The sequence below is a fragment of the Pinus tabuliformis genome, chromosome 9 (assembly GCF_031772625.1).
Source record: "Pinus tabuliformis cultivar Carrire ecotype Pingquan chromosome 9, CPIR1, whole genome shotgun sequence".
NCBI classification, from domain to species: Eukaryota; Viridiplantae; Streptophyta; class Pinopsida; order Pinales; family Pinaceae; genus Pinus; species Pinus tabuliformis.
The window spans coordinates 1,357,173,170-1,357,194,792 of record NC_142307.1 but is presented as its reverse complement, the minus strand read 5'-3'; the positions used below and the strand labels follow the sequence as shown (position 1 = coordinate 1,357,194,792).

At 40.8% G+C, this 21,623-nt stretch overlaps 1 protein-coding gene across 4 annotated transcripts in view; it reads left to right on the top strand.

The window, feature by feature from the left end:
• The window catches only part of LOC149153543 (uncharacterized), a 387,251-nt gene that overhangs the window by 110,569 nt on the left and 255,059 nt on the right, over window positions 1-21,623 (top strand). For 3 of the 4 annotated variants that reach the window (XR_016262915.1, XM_089440849.1, XM_089440847.1), the window contains exon 3: window positions 9,275-9,379. The exons of the other annotated variant lie outside the window; for it this stretch is intronic. Coding sequence is in view for 2 of the 3 variants with exons in the window: in XM_089440849.1 (XP_089296975.1) it covers window positions 9,275-9,379 (105 nt within the window). In the remaining variant the exon portion in view is untranslated. The remainder of the gene's footprint in view (window positions 1-9,274; window positions 9,380-21,623) is intronic. 4 annotated transcript variants of the gene reach the window in all.

Sequence of the window (21,623 nt, the reverse complement as noted above, 5' to 3'; positions counted from 1 at the left end):
TCTCAAAGCCTACGTCAAAAGTGTTGTGGCTGTTCCTACTGACAATGATCAAAAGAAGAAGTGCAAGGCCGTGCAAGGGAAGGCGAAGAGATTCATTCTCGATGGAGTTCGAGATCATGTGGTCTCACACTTGCAGGGCAAGGATACAACCCATGAGATGTGGGAAGCTTTGTCTTCACTATATGAAGGCTCTTTTGAACAACGAAATATGTACCTAGAACAGAAGTTGCAGTGGACATTGATGCAAAAGGAAGAAGGAGTTAACTCCTATCTTCATTGTCTTTAGGACACCAGAGACTAGCTTGCTGCAGTGGGGTCTACTCCTCAGTCTACCGCGATGGTAAGGACGAACCTGAATGGAGTCTCGGATGAATGGCAAGTTTTCGTCCAAAGTTTATTGGGCAAGGAAAAACTACCTTCATGGGAGGAGATGTGAGCAGCCCTTCAACAAGAGGAATTAAGAAGGGACCTGATAAAGGTTAACCTTAATGGCAGTAGTGGGAGTGGCACAAAGACCAAGGAGGAGGAGGAGAACACAACTCTAGCATCAAAGGGACAACAGAAGCAGAAGGGGAAGGACATTTTGAAGGTGAAATGTTTCAAATGTTGCGAGATGGGCCACTTTGCATCCCAATGTCCTTTGAAGCAAAAGGATAAGGATGAGAAACATGATCCTAAGGCTGCTCCAACAAAAATTGATGAAGAGGAGTTTGCCATGAGTGCCCACACATCTCCAGGAGGGAAATGGGGTGATATTGGGTTGTAGTCGGAGGACTATATGTGGGAAGGATCGTTGAGGAGTCCACCTCTTGGATCAATTCCTTGCTGCGAGAGCCCGAGATTCAACAGTAGCGAGATGGACTTAGTGTCAGATGATGCAGTGGATTGTTTGGAAAGACAAATGCAGTAGCCAAAGACCAGAGACTGATCAACGCAGAGCAAGGTTGGCAGCAGTGCAGTTGGCACAATGCAGAAGTTAGCAGCAACACAGAAGATTCAGAGGGTCAGAGACTAGTAGCAGTCAGATTCCAACATTCATGGTATTATGCTGAACACAATTAAGTTCAGTAATTTTGGATGTTTTTCAGTTGCTTCTCTCAGCAACTGAGTTGCAGTACGAATGCAATGTTAGCAGTGGTAATGCTAGCAACATAGCAGATGCAACATTTGAGAGGGAGTTGTAGTACAGATGCAACAGTGGCAGTGGCAGTGTCATGGGTGGTAGTACAGCTGCAACAGAAGCACAATGTTGGTGGCAACAATAGTACGAAAAGGAGGTGCTTCAGAGACATCAACATGTAGTTGGAGATTGTTGCTAGAGCACTTTCCTCGCTAAGAGGGAGTGTTAGGTTTTGGTAGCATCAGATGTGCTCTAGCTATGAAAATTGGTGGAGAGGCTAAGGCACATGAGTTCTAAAGAACCCAGAAATTGTTTGGTGAAATTCCAGCCGGATTGTATTGTGTTAAAATAATTAATATTTTTAATTGGGTTCCTAAGTCTAAACTTAGAAAAATTAAACTATTAGTGGGTATTAATCAAAATATGGGTGAGAATGATCTAGAAGGTGGATCAAGTCAAGTTTTAATCTTAGCCGTTGATTAGAGACTTAATCTCGACTGTTGAAGTCTCCACGAGAAACGCATAAGAACGAGGCTTGGGGTTCATTTAGAAACACACAGAGAGATTGAGGAAATCGATTTTTTGAGGTGAGAAGTTCTTAGGAGGAAAATCGATTGGGGAGATCTTGTAGCAGAGGGGCAGTGAGAATCCAGGAGAAGGAATTTCTGGAGAGTACAAGGCAGAGAGAGGACAAAAAGACATCCAGAGGAGGGCTGGTGTTGGCCTACGCAGTGCTGACACAGAGGGAGCATAGTTAGTGAGGGGAAGTCGAGTTTCTGCTGAGGGAATTCGAAGTTCAGTTACCAGAAGCCAGGGTGTGAGTTTGGGAGGCAGGAATGTTGATTTCTCAGCCAACAGAGGATCCAGAGCAGAGATGCAGCATAATACCTAGGAGGAGTGATGCAGAAGTTGCCCAGGGTGACGCAGTTCTGTGCAGAGGCCACGTAGAGGGTGATAGAGAGCCTCCAGAGCTGAAGGATCAGTCATTGATTCTCCAGTGACATGGTGAGATCATTTCACCCTTCATTTTGTCTAGTATTTTCTTTGTAAAGGGTTGCTAGTTGAGTATCCTAGATTTGTACTCAGAATTTTCTCTTGCATAATAGTAAACCCTCAGAGCTGCTGCACAGGTTTTCCCGCATTGGTTTTTTCCGGGGACTATTTTGTCCAAAAATAACTGTGTCCTATGTATCTTGTTCTTTGCTCAGTTTTCTGTTTCATGTAATCAAATATTTAAAGTAGTGTAGGCTGCAGAAGTAATTTGCTTCAGTATTCAGAAAATAACTTGATAATGTATATTAAAATCAAGTAGGAGAAGTAAATTTGGTTTTGCTGTAGTAGGGATTCCTTGAGACTAGGAATTTTCACAGTTTTCAGGCCACTGATAATTGTTAGGCGCTGCGGCTACTGGTGATCTATTCATGGCGGTGACAGGGGGTCTGTTGGCATTGCAGAGGTTATGGCTGCCCTGTGGTGGTGGCGGTGTGCGCTATGACGGGTGGTTTGTGGTCTTGCAGGTAGCGTTGTTGCGTCAAAAGCTGGCCAGTGGTTGATGGCTACAACAACGACTAGCCGTCGACCTTTGGATTGCAGCCAAGCAGCCTGTTGGCTGCGTTTTGTTTATATATATATATAGGGTTATAATCTTCCCTTTTTTTGTTGAGGTTTCTAAGTCTACTAGTTAGAAACCCTCCATGCACTTTACTGATTTATTCCTACCTACTTGTTCCGTTACTTGACAAGTTATTTACAATGTAAATACTAAAAATAAACACTAGTGCATGCTCAACATATAACAAATCAAACAATTGAAGGAAACAGAAACAATCACACCAAATGACACCGTTATTTTTGGACCAATGTCCCCGGGAAAACCCAATGCAGGAAAACTGGTGCAACTATCTGAGGGTTTTCTTATTAAGCAATTCAGAGTACAATTTGGGTGCTAAATCCGGCTTACCCAACATGGAATTTCCTTGGCAGTAGTACCTCTCAGTCTGAGACAAATGTCTCGGCTGAAACCCCAGATAAATCTTCTGTCAGCTCCTCAGCTTCAATTTGCCCCAGAAACCCCAGCGTCTGCCTTTCTGGACCGCGTCAGCCTCTCTCTGCCCAGCGCTGGCCCTGCGTCACCCTAAATGGGTTTGCGACAGCCTCAGGAGGCCCTGCGTCAGCCTTTTGGCCCTCTGCGTCAACAACGTTGGCCTCTCTGAAGCACTGTGCAGCTCCCGGTTGCCTCTGTGTGGCCCTCGATGCTACTGCGTCACTCTCTTTGGCTGCTGCGCTGCTCTCCCAACACTATCTCTGCCTCTCTGTCTCTTTGTACTCAATGCCCCTCAGTCGCAACTCTGACATTGATTCTATCTCTCTTAGCAAACCCCGCTCTAGAGAATAGAATGACTGATCATTTGGTGTACTCTCCAAGTGACCCTCAAGCCTCCTCTTATACTTTTCTCGTTGACATATCAACGAACGAGATTAAGTCCCTAATCAACGACTAAGATTAGATTTGGCTTGATCCATGTCTTTTGGACCATTCTAACACAATTTTATATTAATCCACATTAATATTTTAATTTCCCTAAGTTTAGACTTGGGGACTCCATTAAAAATATTAATTATTTTAATATTTCTCAAGTTGTTTAGAATATGCCCAAGCCCTTTCTGTGTATTGGAGATCTCATGTGCCCCAACCTTTCCACCAAATTTCATGGCTAGAGCACATCCAATGCTACCCCAAATCAACACTCCCTGTTAGCGAGGACTGTGCTCTAGCAATACTCCTCACTGAGTATCACCTTGATCATCCAGCATCAATCCCTGTGCTGATGCTAGGTTTGTTGCGCATCATCCACTGCATTGCTGCATCCTGTACTGCTACCCATGGCTCTGCCACTGCCACTGCCGCATCCATACTACAACTCCCTCTGCATCCGTGCTGCTGCTGGTCCTTTCTTCGAACACTGCATCCGCACTGCAACTCCTCTCGTCATGCTGCATCGTGCTGCCCATTGCTGCACTGCAACTCAGTTACTGAGAAGTAAGTAACTGATCTCCCAACTCTAACCTCTCTGTTGGGCTAGAGACACCCATTGATGTTGAAGCTCCCTCTGCCGCTGACAAGTGCTCCCTCTCTGGCCTCTGCGCTGCTGCAACAACTCCCTGCATCTCGCACCGTTGCACACCTCTCTGTGCCATCTTGCACTGGTGCAACACTCTTGTGCCTCTCGCATTGCTACAGCCTGCTAGCCTAGCGCTGTCTCGGGACTCCTACACTATAGCTCTCTCTGCCGCTTCATCCGCATCCATCTCTACCCTCATTAGCCAGTCCTGCTACTCCTCTTCGGGGCTCCTGTAGCAAGGTCTAATCCAAGAGGCTGGGTACCTTGAGGATCCTGCCCCTCATCGCTTGTAGTTTACCTGACTACAACTCGATGTCTCCCCACTTCTTCTCAAGTGGCGCGTGTGCACTCATGGCACAATCATCGTTTGTCTCCACTTCCTTCTCTGCCCTTGCTGGCACTGCCTTAGTCTCGGAAGACTCTCCCTTACTCTTCTTCCTTGGGCATTGGGTCGCATAATGACCCAGCTCCCCACAGTGGAAGCACTTGATCTTGGAGAGATCCTTCTTCTTCCGCTTTTCTTGCTTTCCCTCAGATGTTAGGGCAACATCTTCCTCCTCTTTGACTTTGATCCCCTTACTGCGGTTTCCCGCCTTTGACTGCCGTTTGATCTATTCTTGGCGAAGAGCCGCCCACATCTCATCCCAAGGTGGAAGTGTCCCTCTACCCAGTATACTTTGGACAAATACCTCCCAGTCTTCTGAGACTGCATTCAGGGTTGTCCTCACCATCAATTCCTGATTTGGCGTGGCTTCTATAGCAGTCAACTGATCTCAGATCTCATTCAGTCCTCGGAGGAAGGTGTCAATCGGTTCTCCCTTATTCATCTGATATGACCTCAACTGATTCTCTAGTAACATCTTTCTCTGCATAGAAGTATGTTGGTACAATTTCTTTAGGGCCTCCCACATCTCATATGCCGTTTCCTTCTTGGCAATGTGTGGTACTACATGGTCCTTGACCCCGTTAAGGATGATGCTCTTGGCCCTCACCATTGCCTCCTCATACTTGTCGTTCTCAGCTGGGTCAACTGGGATAGCTATCGTCTTCAAGGCGAAGTGCTTGACACGATTTCTGTCAAGTACGGATAAGATTATGGCATTCCAGACTGCGAAGTTTGACGCTCCGTCCAGTCTGTCTTGGTCTCTTACTTCGTGTAGTGCCATGATGCTCTTCTACTTCCCTCCTGGAAGTTCTCGATCTGACTCCCTCTGAGTCTCGATTTCCCTCCTGGAAATCCTTCTACCAATGTCGAGATGCCCCCTACTCTGATCGTCTGTGCAACCGTACCACTGATCTGGATTTCTCGGCTAGAAACCCTCAGTAGCAACTCCCTCCTCTTGGCCTTGCCTTGTCAGGTACTTTTCCAACTACAGTCCCTCACCAACTCCGCTTTGCAACATTCCCACAGCCTTCTAAACACCAACATCCTGAAGGTGAGAGCTCCAAGGCTTTGTGCAATCCTGACACGAACAACCCGACCTCCTTAGCCAACTGCGTCAGCCCTCCTAGCTTCTGCAGGGCTCTGCGTGAGGCTCCTTTTTCCTCCCGTAGCTTCTGCACTGCCTCTTCCTAGCCCACCCTTGATGACGTAGGCACTGTGTCACCCTTCCCTTGTTGCTGCTCTGCTAGAAACAACTTCTGTCACTCGGGACAACTGTTTTCTGCTGCTGTTGCTACGCTCGGCTGATGTCCTCAGTTCTCTTGTGATCTGCAATCACGCTCTGATACCATGTTGACATTTCTAAGTCTACCAGTTAGAAACCCTCCATGCACTTTACTGATTTATTCCTATTTACTTGTTCCGTTACTTAACAAGTTATTTACAATGCAAACACTGAAAATAAACACTAGTGCATGCTCAACATATTACAAACCAACAATTGAAGGAAACAAAAACAATCACACCAAATGGCAGCGTTATTTTTGGACCAATGTCCCTGGAAAAACCCAATGCGGGAAAACCGATGCAGCTATCTGAGGGTTTTCTTATTAAGCAATTCAGAGTACAATCTGGGTGCCAAATCCGGCTTATCCAACAGAGAATTTCCTTGGCAGTAGTACCTCTCAGTCTGAGACAAATGTCTCGGCAGAAACCCCGGATAAATCTTCGTCAGCTCCTCAACTCCAATCTGCCCCAGAAACCCCAACGTCTGCCTTTCTGGACTGCGTCAGCCTCTCTCTGCCCAGTGCTAGCCTTGCATCACCCTGAATGGGTTTGCGTCAGCCTCAGGAGGCCCTGCATCAGCCTTCTGGCCCTCTGCGTCAGCAACGCTGGCCTCTCTGAAGCACTACGCAGCTCCCGACTGCCTCTGCATGGCCCTGGCTGCTACTACATCACTCTCTCTGGCTCCTGTGCTGCTCTCCCGACACTATCTCTGCCTCTCTGTACTCAATGCCCCGTAGCTGCAACTCCGATCACTGATTCTATCTCTCTTAGCAAACATCGCTCTAGAGAATAGAATGACTGATCATCTAGTGTACTCTCCAAGTGACCCTCAAGCCTCCTCTTATACTTTTCTCGTTGACATATCAATGACCGAGACTAAGTCTCTAATCAACGACTAAGATTAGATCTGGCTTGATCCATGTCTTTTGGACCATTCTAACACAGTTTTATATTAATCCACATTAATATTTTAATTTCCCTAAGTTTAGACTTGGGGACTCCATTAAAAATAATAATTATTTTAATATTTCTCAAACTGTTTAGAATCTGCCCAAACCCTTTTTGGGTATTGGAGATCTCATGTGCCCCAACCTCTCCACCAAATTTCGTGGTTAGAGCACATCCGATGCTACCCCAAATCAACATTTTTATATATATTTTTGACTGTGTTGGTTGTTTCTTTTTTTTGTGGTTTTTTCCTCTATATGTTATATAATTTTATTTTTTATTTTTTAATTAATTTATTTATTTTTTATACTGCTTTTTTCTTCTTCTTTTAATTATGTGACTATTATTATTATTATTATTATTTTCTTAATGGCCAAAGACGTGACAATAAAATGGAGAATCTCCAAGACTGTGTAGCGAAGCGCTTCGATTACGACAACAACAAGGTTGAGAACAAGTTGATGGCCAAAAGTCGAATCAGATTGGTTCTGTGCAGCGGTTGAGCAGCCAAAGGATTGAATGACTCTGATACCAATGTAACGAACAAGTTCATACGCTGCATTAATCTTCAAAATATTTCGAAGACAACGACATCCATTTTAGGACAAGTAATTATATATAAGAATATTTGAATACAAGTGAGATGATTTGTTTACCACTGAGGGTCGTGTATATATAGCTAGGCATGTACCCTTTCACGAACTGTCATGTCCATAGGGACATGCCTCTTCAGTACTAATCATTAGTTAATTAATCATTAATCATTATTATTGTTATTTACATGATTTGTATTATTTTATATATATTTTATTCATAACACCTTGATTAGGAGATAGCCCTTAAAATGAAGTTAGTTACATACATCTTCCCACCAAATCCTACATAATGTGGAAACACAACTATTTTGATTGGCGAAAGTAAACAACCTTAGTTTCTACAGAGAAAACAAAGCATCAATTTTTAGGCATTTCCACAGCTCCATATAGGCTGAAACAACTAACTGAGGGTTATTGTCCAATGGATGATAGTTGAAGAAGAGATAAAATTTATATGACTTTGCTGCCAATAGCCTCTGGCAATCTGACATTCTCATAAAACGTGCTTCAAAGATTTCATTTTACCACAAATTGGGCATTTGGCATTCATGAAACCACTTTTTGATGAATGAAGGTTTGTTGGAAGACCTTGGTAGATGATCAACTGAGCAGAAACTCATAGTTCGTAGGATAGGTGTAAATACAATATGAAATCTGCGTATCTACTCGGTCTTTGCACCTGAAGTTGTCCATCTACCTCTCAAGACTGGTGAATAATAATAAGAGCTGATGTGGTACAATAATATGCATGAATAATAAGAGCTGATGTGACATCCTCCTGCTATCATGGTGTTCAAATTGACAGGTCAACTTCCTGAGGGTATATCTCTCTCATACAGACTTTTTTATCTGTCCTTGGTAGCTTGTTTCGAAGCTGTCAACGTGTATTACCCCTTTCACCATTGGCTATGCTGATGACACATTTTCAATTCTTTTGGGCCCCAAATGGTCAATTTTCAATTTTGGCCCTTCATATTGGATTTCAGGATTAGTCCTGAAAGTAGCTGTCCATAACATTGATTCTTTACCTGATAAAGTACCAAAAAGGATGACAAATTATATAGTGATCCATTTGAGATCATTGCATCTAGTATTTATAGAGACAGATCAAATCTTCATGGGGATCATCATAGTTGTTGGCTATGTTTGTTAAAATTCGAGTCAAAAGACCATGTCATCTTTAGGTACCCTATCTATTATGAAATCTGTGGTCGTTAGTATTACTTGTTGATATACTGTAATGGGTCCTTGAGGATTTTCATATGGTACAAGGATCAAAGATGTATTCTCCTGCTCCTTTGTGAGATGCTTCACTTTAATGGAAAACTCTTGGAATCAAATATTCCTGAATTGTTAACTCTATGTTCATCATCTCTTAGTTCCAACTTTTAATCCCTACATGGGTCCGATCACAAGAGACATCATGAGTAAAGCTCCAACATAAGGCCAGTCAGGGAGTGTAGATGTCAGGACTTGGGACACACAACCAATGGATGACATGGATCTCATTACTTATTTCTTCACAGCCTTGGATGTTAAAAGATCTGATGGTTTACAGCTTTGCTAGTTTTTGGGCTTCCTCCTTGATGTCTTCTGTATGCTAGCCTATTTTCTGTTGAGTTCTCTAGGGGTTGAGAGTATCTGTTTTGACATCATTCCTGTATTCTTTTATTTTTTATACAGTTTTCATGGAGATACTTACTCATCTTTGTACTTTTCATAGTCCGGTTGGCCATTTATAGTCAGCAATGGACTATAATGTTGAAATTAACTAAATTAAATGAAGATCTTTATAACCTGTTTTAACTTCTTTAAGCAGATATTAGGCCTTGGAGCTTCAGGAAGAGCAGCAGCACAACTTGCTCTTGCAAGGAACGCCAGTGTTGTGGCAATTGATAATAATCAGAGTCTGATTCCTTTGGAGGTATGCAAAGTATTTTTTTCATGAAAAGTTTGAAAAATTTATAACTATTGAGTTCTAGATTTTGTTGAAGAATCAAGGGCAATTAGGTGTAGTGTGATTCTTCTTGACTTGATAACAATTTGTGGAGTCTTTTACAATTTGTCTTGTTAGCTTAATCTTCTTCTCCTTCTTATTAATGCATGTGCGTGTACTTCATCAAACTGCTACAAAAAACATAAGAACAAGAACACAAGATGTTGGCTCTCTGCTAGGGCCAAAACCTCTCTTCTCTTGAGAGGAAAACCCTTTGGTAAATTTCTCTTATTGAAGCTTTTTATTGATCATTGTGTAATATTCCTAATTAGCCATGGCTAATTAGAATATTCGATTTTGCTCAATTTTGCCTTCTATAGTTATTTGTAAATAAAAAGGTGAGGAAAAGGGGACATAACTCACTTTTACAATAAAATTCACTTCCTAGTAGCACAACGTTGTGACTTAAAGGGGAGCCAAGGGGGGCCAAAGGACCATGCAGAGATGGGGCCCACGCAGACACTTGGAGGGACTGCGCAAATGGAAAGGGAACACGTGGCAAGAGGGGATTACGTTGGAAGAGGTGAGCCTTGGGATTGGGAGAGGCCAATGCTATAAAGCAGAGAGGAGCCCCCTCATTTTGTCATTCAATTATGAGCATTTGAGCTAGTCACTTCGACTTGGAGCACGCTGGTTGTTTAGCCTGTCTGCAACACTGTTTAGTGCACTGAGTGTCTCTGTTTGGAGATCTCACCCTTAGCCCTGAGGGACTTCGAGTGCCAACTCGGGAAAGGTATTTTCAGCAGTGTTTTTGCAGTAGTTTTGATCTTTGGCATTGAGGTGGAGCTAAGCATTGGAAGACTGCGCAGTCTTGAGAGAGAGGGACGCAGTTCTTTTGGGAGCAGTTCCGGATTGAGGATTTGTGGAGGAGTTGAGTTGGGATATTGAGCAAGGGATCAGCTCTTGCATATTGGAGTGGTTTGGCAGAGTTTCAGATAGTATTTTGGAGGATTCCACTCAGTGGCAGCGCAGGGCCTTGAGGGATTGCGTGATTCCCCAAGGGGGCGATTTTCGGGGGTCGACAGAAAAGCTTTCCGGGTTTTTCTGAGTGTTTTGAGTAGGGGCGGACTCCAGAGTTTCAGCATTTTCTGAGGAGAGGAACAACCCCAAATCCACATTTGATTTCCAGCAGTAGCAGCAGCACGATAGTTTTCCAGCAGCATCCATGCAGAGGCCATTTATTTGTTATTCTGAGTGTATTTCTTCACTTGCCTAGTGCAAGTCGAGGTGCCATCCTTCTGATCACCTCCTGTTCTCATTCCATTACTTAGTATAATAAAATGGCGTAGCATTTCTCTCTGCAATTCTCGAGTATCTGCTTGTATTTCATGCTTATATTATTATATGTTACACCACTGTTATTTTTATCATTTTGAGTTTCCCAATTATTATATTATTTGTGCATATTTGGTTGGAGTTTACTGAGGTTTTAGGGAAAATCTCTGAAATGGGATATTACACATTGCCAATCCCTAGACCCATGACCAGAATGTCCTCCAAGCACAAGTCAAGTCCTTCTCCTTTCTGCACTTAGTCTTCCTTCTTCCGGCACTTCGTTACTCGGCACTTCGTCCTTCTTTCAACTGTTGATAAACCTTGTTTATGTGAGCTCTAGATGAGATGCTTCTCTTCTATACTTAGAGATATCCTTCACTTATGTAGATACCTTCCTTCTTTCAATCAAACGAGATCCTTCTTGAGATGTAGATGTAGACTGAAGTGACTGTACAACAGTCCTAGATTCTCGCATGTGTGGTAGGTAACCTTGCAAGTTAGGGTCCTTTCACCTTCGCTTGAGAGAGCCTTTCCTTTGCTTGAGTAGGAGGCCTTATAGGCCTAACTTTCTAGCCCAACCAAAGATGAACATGTGACTGTGATCTTGCTGCTGATATAACCGCAGACTGGCCTTCCTTTTCTCGCACGTGTGACTGTATTTGCCCTAGAAAATAGCCTCCAAGCTTTGCTTATACTTCCTCTTACTTCGCTGCACTAGAGGCTCCTTGTCTTCGTCATATTTCGTTTTTTTCTTGGCTCCTTGACTTCGCTGATTTCAGAGATGATTTTCGTTGTCTTTAGAGGAGTGGACAGCCTCTATATATAGAGGACTGCCCCTCCTTTAGGCCGACTTGAAGCCCGACATGAAGACTGCAGGCCGACTTGACTTCTTTGCTACGGATTGCTTCGTTTGATGGTGCCTTTGCTTGGAGGAGACTTGACTTTGCTTGGAGGTGTCTTCTTTGACTCTAATACATAAGTATACCTAATGAAACATGCCCTTAAGGTTTTCAATATAATTCTTTTGACTCTTTGACTCATCTATAGCACTTTAACGTGTGCTAGACCTATTTCAATGAGCAAGAAACTCATTGACATATATTATAAAAATAATATTTCTTTTCTTGAATAAATACAAATATCAAAAGTACATTTATGAAGACTGAACCTAGTTACATTTCCTTCAACAGATTAGAAGATAAGATATAATATATTAGGACCATTCAGATTACAATGATGGTCCTAGGATGTAATTGGTTGGACAAGAACTGTTTACCATATTGCAAGATAAATGTAGATAAGATAATTATATTGATATCCAAGGAATGACCACAAAAATAGGTCAATGGGACTGCTGAGTATAATGATGTTGATAAAAAGCGGGAGTACCAATGTGTCTCCCATATAAAGAACAAAAGTAAAGTAAAATGTGATGGTCTTATGCAGTATTTCATGTCACAAAGAGGTTTACTGGATATTTCAGATTTTTTGGAGATGTGCAGTTGTGCTTTTCTATTTTACTTTTCAATGCAATATTTTGCCCTTCTAATGTGCTACAAATGCCTTTTGTTTTCTCCTGATAAGGCTATCTTTGTTTTTCTTCCAATGGTAATAGATGAGGAAAAAGAGAAAGTCATATAAGTTTGCCAAAAATTACGATTTTGAAGAGATGCAATAGAAACCATAAGTTTTCTAATATTCAATTAAACAGTTAAATACATTGAAGCAGGAAGAGAATTGGTTCGTCTGATATGATAGATAAATTTCACTTCAATATTGTGGCAAGGCTTCAGTCACATTGATTTGACCTACATAGCTTAGCACATTGCAAAGCATGTTGCAGATCACTGATAGAAATATGATATTGGTCAATGTTTATAATTATTTTTCTAGTTTACTTATCTTACTGAATATTATTTATGGGATCTCCAGACCTCAACCTCTCTCCCGTGTCTAAGCAGGGCAAATTTTTACGGCAAAGTTTGCAAACTCTCATTTGGCAAGAACATTGATTAGAATGAATGGCAGAATGTTTAGAGGAGCCCAACTGCTTGAGCCTACTTCTATTCATAGTTGGTAGAAGATCTTCTCATGTTGCATTTTTTGTTTCTTTGTTTTGCATAGTGTCTTTGTATCATGGTCAATTTTGGATTCTTTTCAGTCCATCCATTTTCGTTAAACTTCTTTCCATTGCCATTAATTTTTGGCTAACTGATTTTTTTGTCTTTTTTGAAATGCCTTTGTTGATATGGTTCACTATCGTGCCTTGAATAGTTTCTTCTAGTTTTAATTAGAGATATTCCTGCTCGTCAAGGACTTCTTGTGTGCATTCCCATTAAAATAGGAAGAGTCATCACTAGTATTTACATGCTTCACAATGCAAACTTTGATCCATGTTATAGGTATGATCATTTTTAATCTCTTTTCTGTAATGGATACAGAATAAAGTATGATGTTCCGTCATTCACAATATACACAAAATATTGAGGTGGCTCAGAGATACCAAAAGCATTATTACGAAAGCAACAAAACAAATCCTTGAATTTTAGGAGAACAACTGCAGCTGGTCCAAATACACCCAATTTCAATAATATTAAATTATAAATTGATATGTGTAATAATAACTCTATAGACCTCTTGCATATATATATATATATATATTTAACTCTAATTTGTTACTCGTTATATATATATATATATATATATTTAACTCTAATTTCTTACTCGTTGCCTGTGTAAGATTGGTACTAGGCCAACCTACCATTTACATTTGACCCCTTATATAACATCATTAGGTAATTTTACAGATCACAGTTTCAATGCCTGCTGCTCATGCCTTCACATTGTATGTTGTAAATTGCATGCCATTCTCTACTAGTTCTTGTACTTGTTCCTACAAGATGCCAAGGCTTGTGCTTTCTGTTGCCGATCTTTTTAGCAAGGCTGCTAAGGTCCTGGCCAATGTTGCACGACTCATACTCGTATAAGACTTGTCTGGCTATTGACTCATTGACCCATAGAAGACTCAGGAACGACCCGTATATGACTCGTATAAGACTTGTCAAAATACAAAAAAAACCTTAAAATAGGGTAAATTTTAAGCACAAAAAAGAAACTATTGACCATTCCAATCCTTATAAGTTATAAAAACCACAATACATGCAATAATTCATAACATCATATCATATCTATAAAAGTACAACATAACATATTCGATTTTTGTAAGCAAAACATTTAGATACTGAATAAGAAAAGGAATCATGATTCCATAATTAAAATAAAAAATGTCAGCAAGTTCAAAATTCAAATACATATGTCATAAATGATAAATGATTGTCTCATAACAATCTTGAGTCTCATCACTCATGGATGACTACGCCTACAATAAGCCCTCGTGGAGCTTGTGCTAACATTGGAAGGCTGAAGCAACTGCAAGGCATGTGTATTTGGAGTCTCCATTGAGATGGCAAACTAGAGAGATCCTCGGTCTCTTCATCAAGCCAACTTAAATCAGGGTACTCCTCCACAACCCAATCAGAATCTAAATCAATAGTATCCAATAAAATTGGATTTGTATCCTTTGGTTGCACTTGTATTGTGAGCATTCGAAGGTTGTAGTAGATGAAAACCAACTTCTCCAACCTCTCATGCTCCAACCTATTTCTCTTTTTGCTATAGATGTGCTCAAACGCTGACCAATTGCCCTCACAAGATGAAGCACTGTAGGGTTGACTCAGAACTCCGATGGCGAATTCTTGTAATTGTGGTGCCTTAGTGCCACAATCTATTCTCCAATGAGCTGTAAAAAAATAACAACAAAGATTATCAGTTTGCAATGCCAAACATATAAAAGAGAACTAGCAAAATTACAAGCTAAGTTCTAACAATTTGCACTTACAAGGCACTTTCTTGTCCTTGAGACGTTGGCTTGAGCTGAATCCAAACATGCCAGAGCTTCCTTGTACATATCTCGTTGTATGTTGATTTTATATTGAATATCTTGATTTAGGAACATCTTCTCAATGTATATCATGACACCTCTCATCACCTCGAGATCTCTTTGAATGCTAGACCCCTCATTATAGAATAGATCTCTTTGAATGCTAGACCCCTCATTATAGAATAAGCTCGGATTGAGGTATGCTCCTGCTACATGCAATGGTGAATGTAGTTGCTTGTCCCACCTAGAATCAATAATTTGCCATATAGGGAGATATTTAGATTCATTTCCTTTATAGAAAGTCCTATGGCCTCTTTGGCCCTATCCATGCCCTCATAAATATATCCCATTGCAGGTTTCTCTCCATCCATCAATCTCAAGACTTTCACAAGGGGCTTAGTGAAGCTGACAATCTCACTGACTTTGTCCCACAAACTATCATCAAAGGCAGATGCTTTCACAGACAATGCTTTTGGTTTTGTGCTATCTTTCCAAAATACCCATTGTTAGCTACAAAACATTCTTCTCAAAGCTTGGTATTCATACAAAAGGCTTTGGAGGGAAAGAAAGTTTGTAGCAAATCGTGTGACAACTGGGAAACTAAGCTCACCTTGTGTGAATTCCCTCATAAGGTTCAACACCCAAGCATGATTATAAATATACTTGGTAATTTGCTTGCATTCTTGCACAACATCTTGCACCCACTCCAACTTCCCAATGTCCTCTAGTATCAAGTCTATGCAATGGGAAGCGCATGGAGTCCAAAAAATGGTGGGATATTTGGCACAAAGCAACCTTCTAGCCACCACACAATTGCTACATTGTTCGTGATTACCTGGACAACATTTGCAACCCCAAATTTCTCCACCACATCAGCCAACAATGTAAAAATCAAATGTGCATCTTTTACATGTGCAGATGCATCAATGGATTTTAGGAACAGAGTTCCTTTAGGGCAAGCTACAACAAAATTTATTATTGTTCTACCCCTCTGATCTGTCCACCCATCAGACATAATTGTACAACCTGTAAATTTCCATAAGCTTTTAATGCTCTCCAATTGTTCCTTGACACACTCAAGCTCCTCATCTAGCTCTTTCCCCCTAAGTGCATTATAAGATGGGGCTTTATATCCAGGGCCAACACTTGCAATGGCATATGCCATGGGCTGATAAAAATAAGACTTTGCATAGTGTAATGAAAGACTGTTATGGTATGAAAACCTCCTCATTGCCATATCTGCCTCCTTCCTCTTCTTTTCATTAAAACTATCCAAGGTTGGTTGAGATCCTAGAGTTGTACGAGGATTGAAGAAAGAAGAGGTTATACTCCTGTTTGCCACAACATTTGAAGAGGAGTTACCAATACCTGGACTTTGAATCTGTGTTTCACTCTGAGATGAAGATCTACCTATCCCAACAATCTCATCCTTCCTTTTTTCCCTCTTAGAACTTTCTTCTTTAATGGCTTCCAAAGTAGCTGCCATTTCAGTAGTGACTTCATCAGGGCAATTTTGACAACATCCCACACCATTCCTAGGAATTCTAGCTAGGTGGTATTTTACCCTATTTATGCCTGCATGCATTATGGCATTGCAATAATTGCACTTGACATGGTGGTCATTACCGACAATGATTCGTTGACCATGTGCCCATGCTGGATCATGAGACTTTCTAGAACCCTTTGGTGGCATGGTGACATCATTTGGAAGTTTTTTTTTTTTTTTTCTACAATTTTTTTTGGGCCCTGTGCCCTTGTGTGGTTGAGTTTCTCAGCCACACAAGGCCCAATGTGGCTGAGAAACTCAGCCACAGGCCCAAAAAAATTTGCAAATTAAAAAAAAAATTTAAAAAAAGGAAGAAGTTAAATTGAATACAATTTTTTTTAAAAATTTACATGGAAAACATTCAAACAAGGTTCGTGAAGCCTACCTGAAGCTGGGTTTGATCTGATGAAGCCTCCTTGAGCGCCCTCCAAAAGCTCCTTCACTGTACAATGGAGTCACTTAACACTCATATAGATGAGCCAAACACTTAAATGACAACTGAATGACAAATGGAAGGGAGAGGGGTGCTTATAAAGCATTTTCTTGCCTCCAATTTCCATTTCCTTCCACCTCATTTCCAAAAAAGAAAAAAAAATTTAAAAAAAAGAGAAAAATAAAAAAAATTGCAATTTGAGGGTCGATGGGTCTTATAAGGGTCCCATGTGGGTCTTATGCCAAACTCGTGAGTCTTATAAGGGTAGATGGGTTTAATGAGATACTCGCCGAGTCCGGGTCTTAAGCGCGGGTTCTATGCACTGTTTTACAAACCGGCCGTTTCGAAACCGACTCGGCCGAGTTGAACCGCTTCAATAGCCTGAGGACTGACCCGACCAAGTAACCGGTCCGGTTGACCGAGTCACACATGACTCGGTCAACCCGGCCGGGTCCGATATGACTCGGTCGAGTCACAAGGGGACGACTGGGCAGCGTAAAAACATAAAACAAATTCATTTTTTTGTTATTTTCTCAAATGTTTAATGCAGTTTATGGATTCCAAAGTGTTATAGTAATTTGCTAAATGTTTTTGGGGTCCATTTCCCCCTCCCAAACCCTATTTAAGACACCCAAATGTTCTCATTCACTCACAACAGTCTTATGCATTTGAGTGAGAGTCTTCTTTGAGAATTAGTGAGCAGTTCTTGAGCTTGTTTTGGAGCAGCAGTGAGGAGTCTTGGAGGAGCATTGTAGCTGGAGTGAGGAGCTTCTTGGGCAGCCATTTGGAGTAGCATTGAGGAGCTGATTCTTGGAGCAAGCTTGAGGAGGCAGTTTGTGCCTGGAGGTATTTTTTTCCACCTCTATAAATCTGTTTTTGCTTAGTAAATTTTAGGTGCATATAAAGAAAGCTTAGAGAGTGTTTTTTGTCAAATAAATGAACATTGAATCAATTTTTTTTTTTTTTTTCATTTTCAGATTGTTTTCCTAGTCAAAAAATGGCACCTAGAGCAAAAGATCCTGCTTGGGAATATGTTGAAATGGTTGATAGTCAAATGCATTGCAAATTTTGCCATAGGAAAATTAAGGAAGGTCCTGGGGGCATTAATAGGCTGAAACAACACTTGGCAGGGATTAGAGGCCAAATTACCCCATGTACCTCACCAGAAATTGGGGAGATTAGAAAGAATTTGTTGGCCAGCTTTGAGAAATTTAAAGAAGATAAGGCTAGGCAAAAAGAGATACAGGCTGAAATTGGGAGGAAGAGGGAGATACAAAAAATGATGGCTACCAACCCCCACTATGATTTTGAGGGTTCTTCCTCTATCCCTCAAACTGAGGCATCCAACCCTTTCCGTTATGTTCCTCCCTCTTTTGGTTCTGTTCAAGATAAGGGAAAGGGTAGAATGTCAATGAAAAAGGGTGATGTGACTATCAAAAGTTATTTCACTCCCTCCTCTCCATCAGATGCACATGGTCCTGAAGTTAGTAAAGGTCAAATTTAGCCCACTTTAGATGACCATTGGAAGAAAGAATTGAGGGAGACTGCTTGTGAGTACATAGCTAGATGGTGGTATGATGCTGATATCCCCTTTAATGTTGCTCGTTCACCATATTATGAGCCTATGTTTGATGCCATACATGCTGCTGGAAAAGGCTTCAAAGGCCCTACTATGCATGAGCTAAGGGGGTTTCGTTTGCAGAAAGAAATTCAATCCATTAATGAGTATTTGCAAGAGTTCAGGGACTCATGGGCAAGAACAGGGTGTACCATCATGTCAGATGGATGGACTGATCAAAGAAACCGTACCATCATAAACTTTCTTGTCTTCTGCCCACAGGGAACCATGTTTTTAAAATCAGTTGATGCATCTGATAAGGTAAAAGATGGCCACTTGTTGTTTCAGCTATTGGATCAGGTTGTTCAGGAGGTGGGGGTGGCTAATGTTGTTCAAATCATCACAGATAATGCCTCTAACTATGTTCTTGCTGGTAAACTGTTAGAGGAAAAACACAAGACCATCTTTTGGACCCCATGCGCTGCACATTGCATAGACCTCATGCTTGAGGATATTGGAAAATTAGATTGGGTCAAAAACACTGTAGATCATGCCAAAAGCATAACAAAATTTATCTACAATCATACACTGGTTTTGAGTCTCATGAGGAAACACACTGGAGGCAAGGATATTATTAGGCCTGCCATCACTAGATTTGCTACACATTTTTTGACATTGCAATCTATGCTTTCCCAACATAGAAACTTGCAAAAGATGTTTTCCAGTGATGAATGGAATCAAAGCAATTGGTCTAACAAACCAGAAGGCAAAGAATTGAAAAGGAAAGTCCATGAAGAAACTTTTTGGAGAAAGGCAGCAGAGATTGTGAAGCTTGCTGAGCCACTAGTTAAGGTGTTGCGGTTGGTGGATGGGGAAAGGTTGGCTATGGGCTTCATTTATGAGGCTTGTTGACCTCTACTGGTCAACTACCCATGCAGTACATCCCCCTTTTCTTGGCAAAAAGGGGCAACACCTGATCAGCATGTCCGTGCCATCCTGCCATCATCAGCAGCTTGATCTTTTTGATTGTAAACCCAGTCTGCATGTATTGATTGTAAATAATCTTAGCAGACATGAGTCATGTATGTAATTTGCCTAGGTGGACCTAACTTTCTGATGATAATCTACGTCCCGGAAGGTTTTTCGTCTCACCGATCCACGGATCGACAGAGTTTTCCTTCAAACCTGTCCCCAAAGCCGGGATTGATTTTGTCATTGGAATTTTAGGAGAATCCTAGTGTGTTGATCTGCTAGATTATAGTTGTGTTGCAGAACTGGGTGATTTGTGAGGGTCTATGTTAAAGGGGGTTTTCTCCCTTAGGATGTAAATTGTAAAAGTCATGATGTAATGTGTCTTGAGGGTCGAAAAATGCTTTAAATCCCCTCACGAGTCCTAAGTCCTAGGCCCTAGGTGATGTTTTCCGAAGGCTTAGTTCGATGATCCATTTTAGAATAAATTAAAAAATTAAAAAGTGAATAAAAATAATAAAATAAGTAAAAATTAAAAAATGAAATAAATAAAAAAATAATAAAAAATTAAAAAATAAAGCAAAAACCCTAACTAATAAAATAATAATATTTTAAGTGAATAAATCGACGGATGAGATCAAGAGATGTCTTGATCCTCATCAACGGTCGAGATCATTTCTACATGGATCACTCGAACTAGCCGTTGGAGGCATTTCCTTTAAGTAGGGTGCTAGGGGTCATTTCAGATCATCTGATCTGTGAGTCTGTACTGAAAAAGCTCTCTTGTAATCTGATTTTCTGGTTAATAAAAAGACTTTGGGGTCCAAATCGTGCTGGTGTTACTCTCTGGAATTGCTGTGAGATCTTTAATTTTCTGCATATTTCAGTTTTCAGCCATTAATCATAGCTTGTTTTTAGAGTATTGTGAGCACAGGTATCTTGTTCACTTGCTAGGGTTTGAGTGTTTCTAGGGTTTCTGAAATAATGGCAGGTATCTCCATTATTTCCTGAGATCTAGCAGCATTCTCTCTCTCTTTGCTGATGGTTGCTTGAGATGTGCAGGAAAACCTTTTAGTAGAAAATATCGGTGGGTGTTTGGGGAAGTTCTAGGCTGAACCAGCCGACTCCCACAGGCTTTTCTTTGCAGAGCCCAGCTGATTTTGCCCTAGGTCAATCATTTAAAGTTTATTTCGTATTTTGCATGAGAGATTTTCTTGCTGTTCACAGCAGAATTCAAGTTTTTCTGATATTTCGAAAATATTACTGCTATTATAGTTAAATCCGGCATTTCAGGGGCCACAATCTGTAAATTATTAGGCTGATCTAGGTTTTTCAAATTTTTGTTTTACACAGTTTTCTATAGGGTTTTGTCTCTTTGCAATTACAGGAACAGGGTCTCTCCAGAGATATCTTCAAATAGCTTCCTGCCATCAATAGAGGTAGAGGAAGGTCCTCTCTGCGTATGCACAAGGAATCATTCCCATCTGCCACCAAACGAAACTGCTGAATGTGTATCTATCTGTTTCACCACGTGAGGGCATTGATCGAATCTTTTGATGCTTTGAAATCACATGAGCGGTGGGCATTTTTTTTTTGGGATTTCAGAAATGCTGAGCCGTCAATAGTAAGAGTTTCTCTCTGCGTACGCAGCAAGGGTCACTTTCAGTTTTATTAAATCTAATCACGTCCTAAGGCCTGCAGATCTGTAAGCTGTGTGCATAAAGGTTTCGAAATCATAAGTTAGCAAACGATTCCCTTCAGAAATGTTGAGCTGCCGACAGAGAATTGACTTTCTACAAAGACCGAATAGCTGTTCATGGTTTTCGCATTCAGTCTTTGTTTTAGAACGAGGTCTTGATTTACTAAGGGCGTGACTGTGTATACGGGCAAGATATTTGCAAGCAAATCCATCCACGCTGCCGCAGCATAAAAAAGACGCACGTAACCTCATTGCCCAGCGTACTTCTGTCTCCACGCGCTCATTCTCACGCTGCTGTGGACCTGCGTTTGGCGTTTTCCAAAAGGCTTCATCCACATCTCCCGCAGAGGTATGCTGTTGTCGTCCACGGGCCAGGTAACGTCTATCATAAGCCTGCGTTTTTTTTATAATTTTGATTTTTTTTGTATATACAGCGCAACTGTAGTTTAGGGCTCCGATTCATATTTGCGTTTCCGTTTTTTTGTTTAGATTTTGGCTTAGCATAGGTAATAAAATCGATTTTTATTTTAGTTACGTTTTATTTCTTAGTTTTAGTTTAATTTAAATGCATATATATGAAAATAAAAAAATGCGATTTTGTCCTTTCTTTTGTACTTTGACTTAGGATTTAGATTTTTTTTTTTTTTTTAATTTTGATTTTGTATATATAGTCCTAACATTTTCATAGTTTTACTTTGATTTAAAATAGATTTTAATTAGTCAGTAGATTTAAATTTTGATTTTCCTTTTTT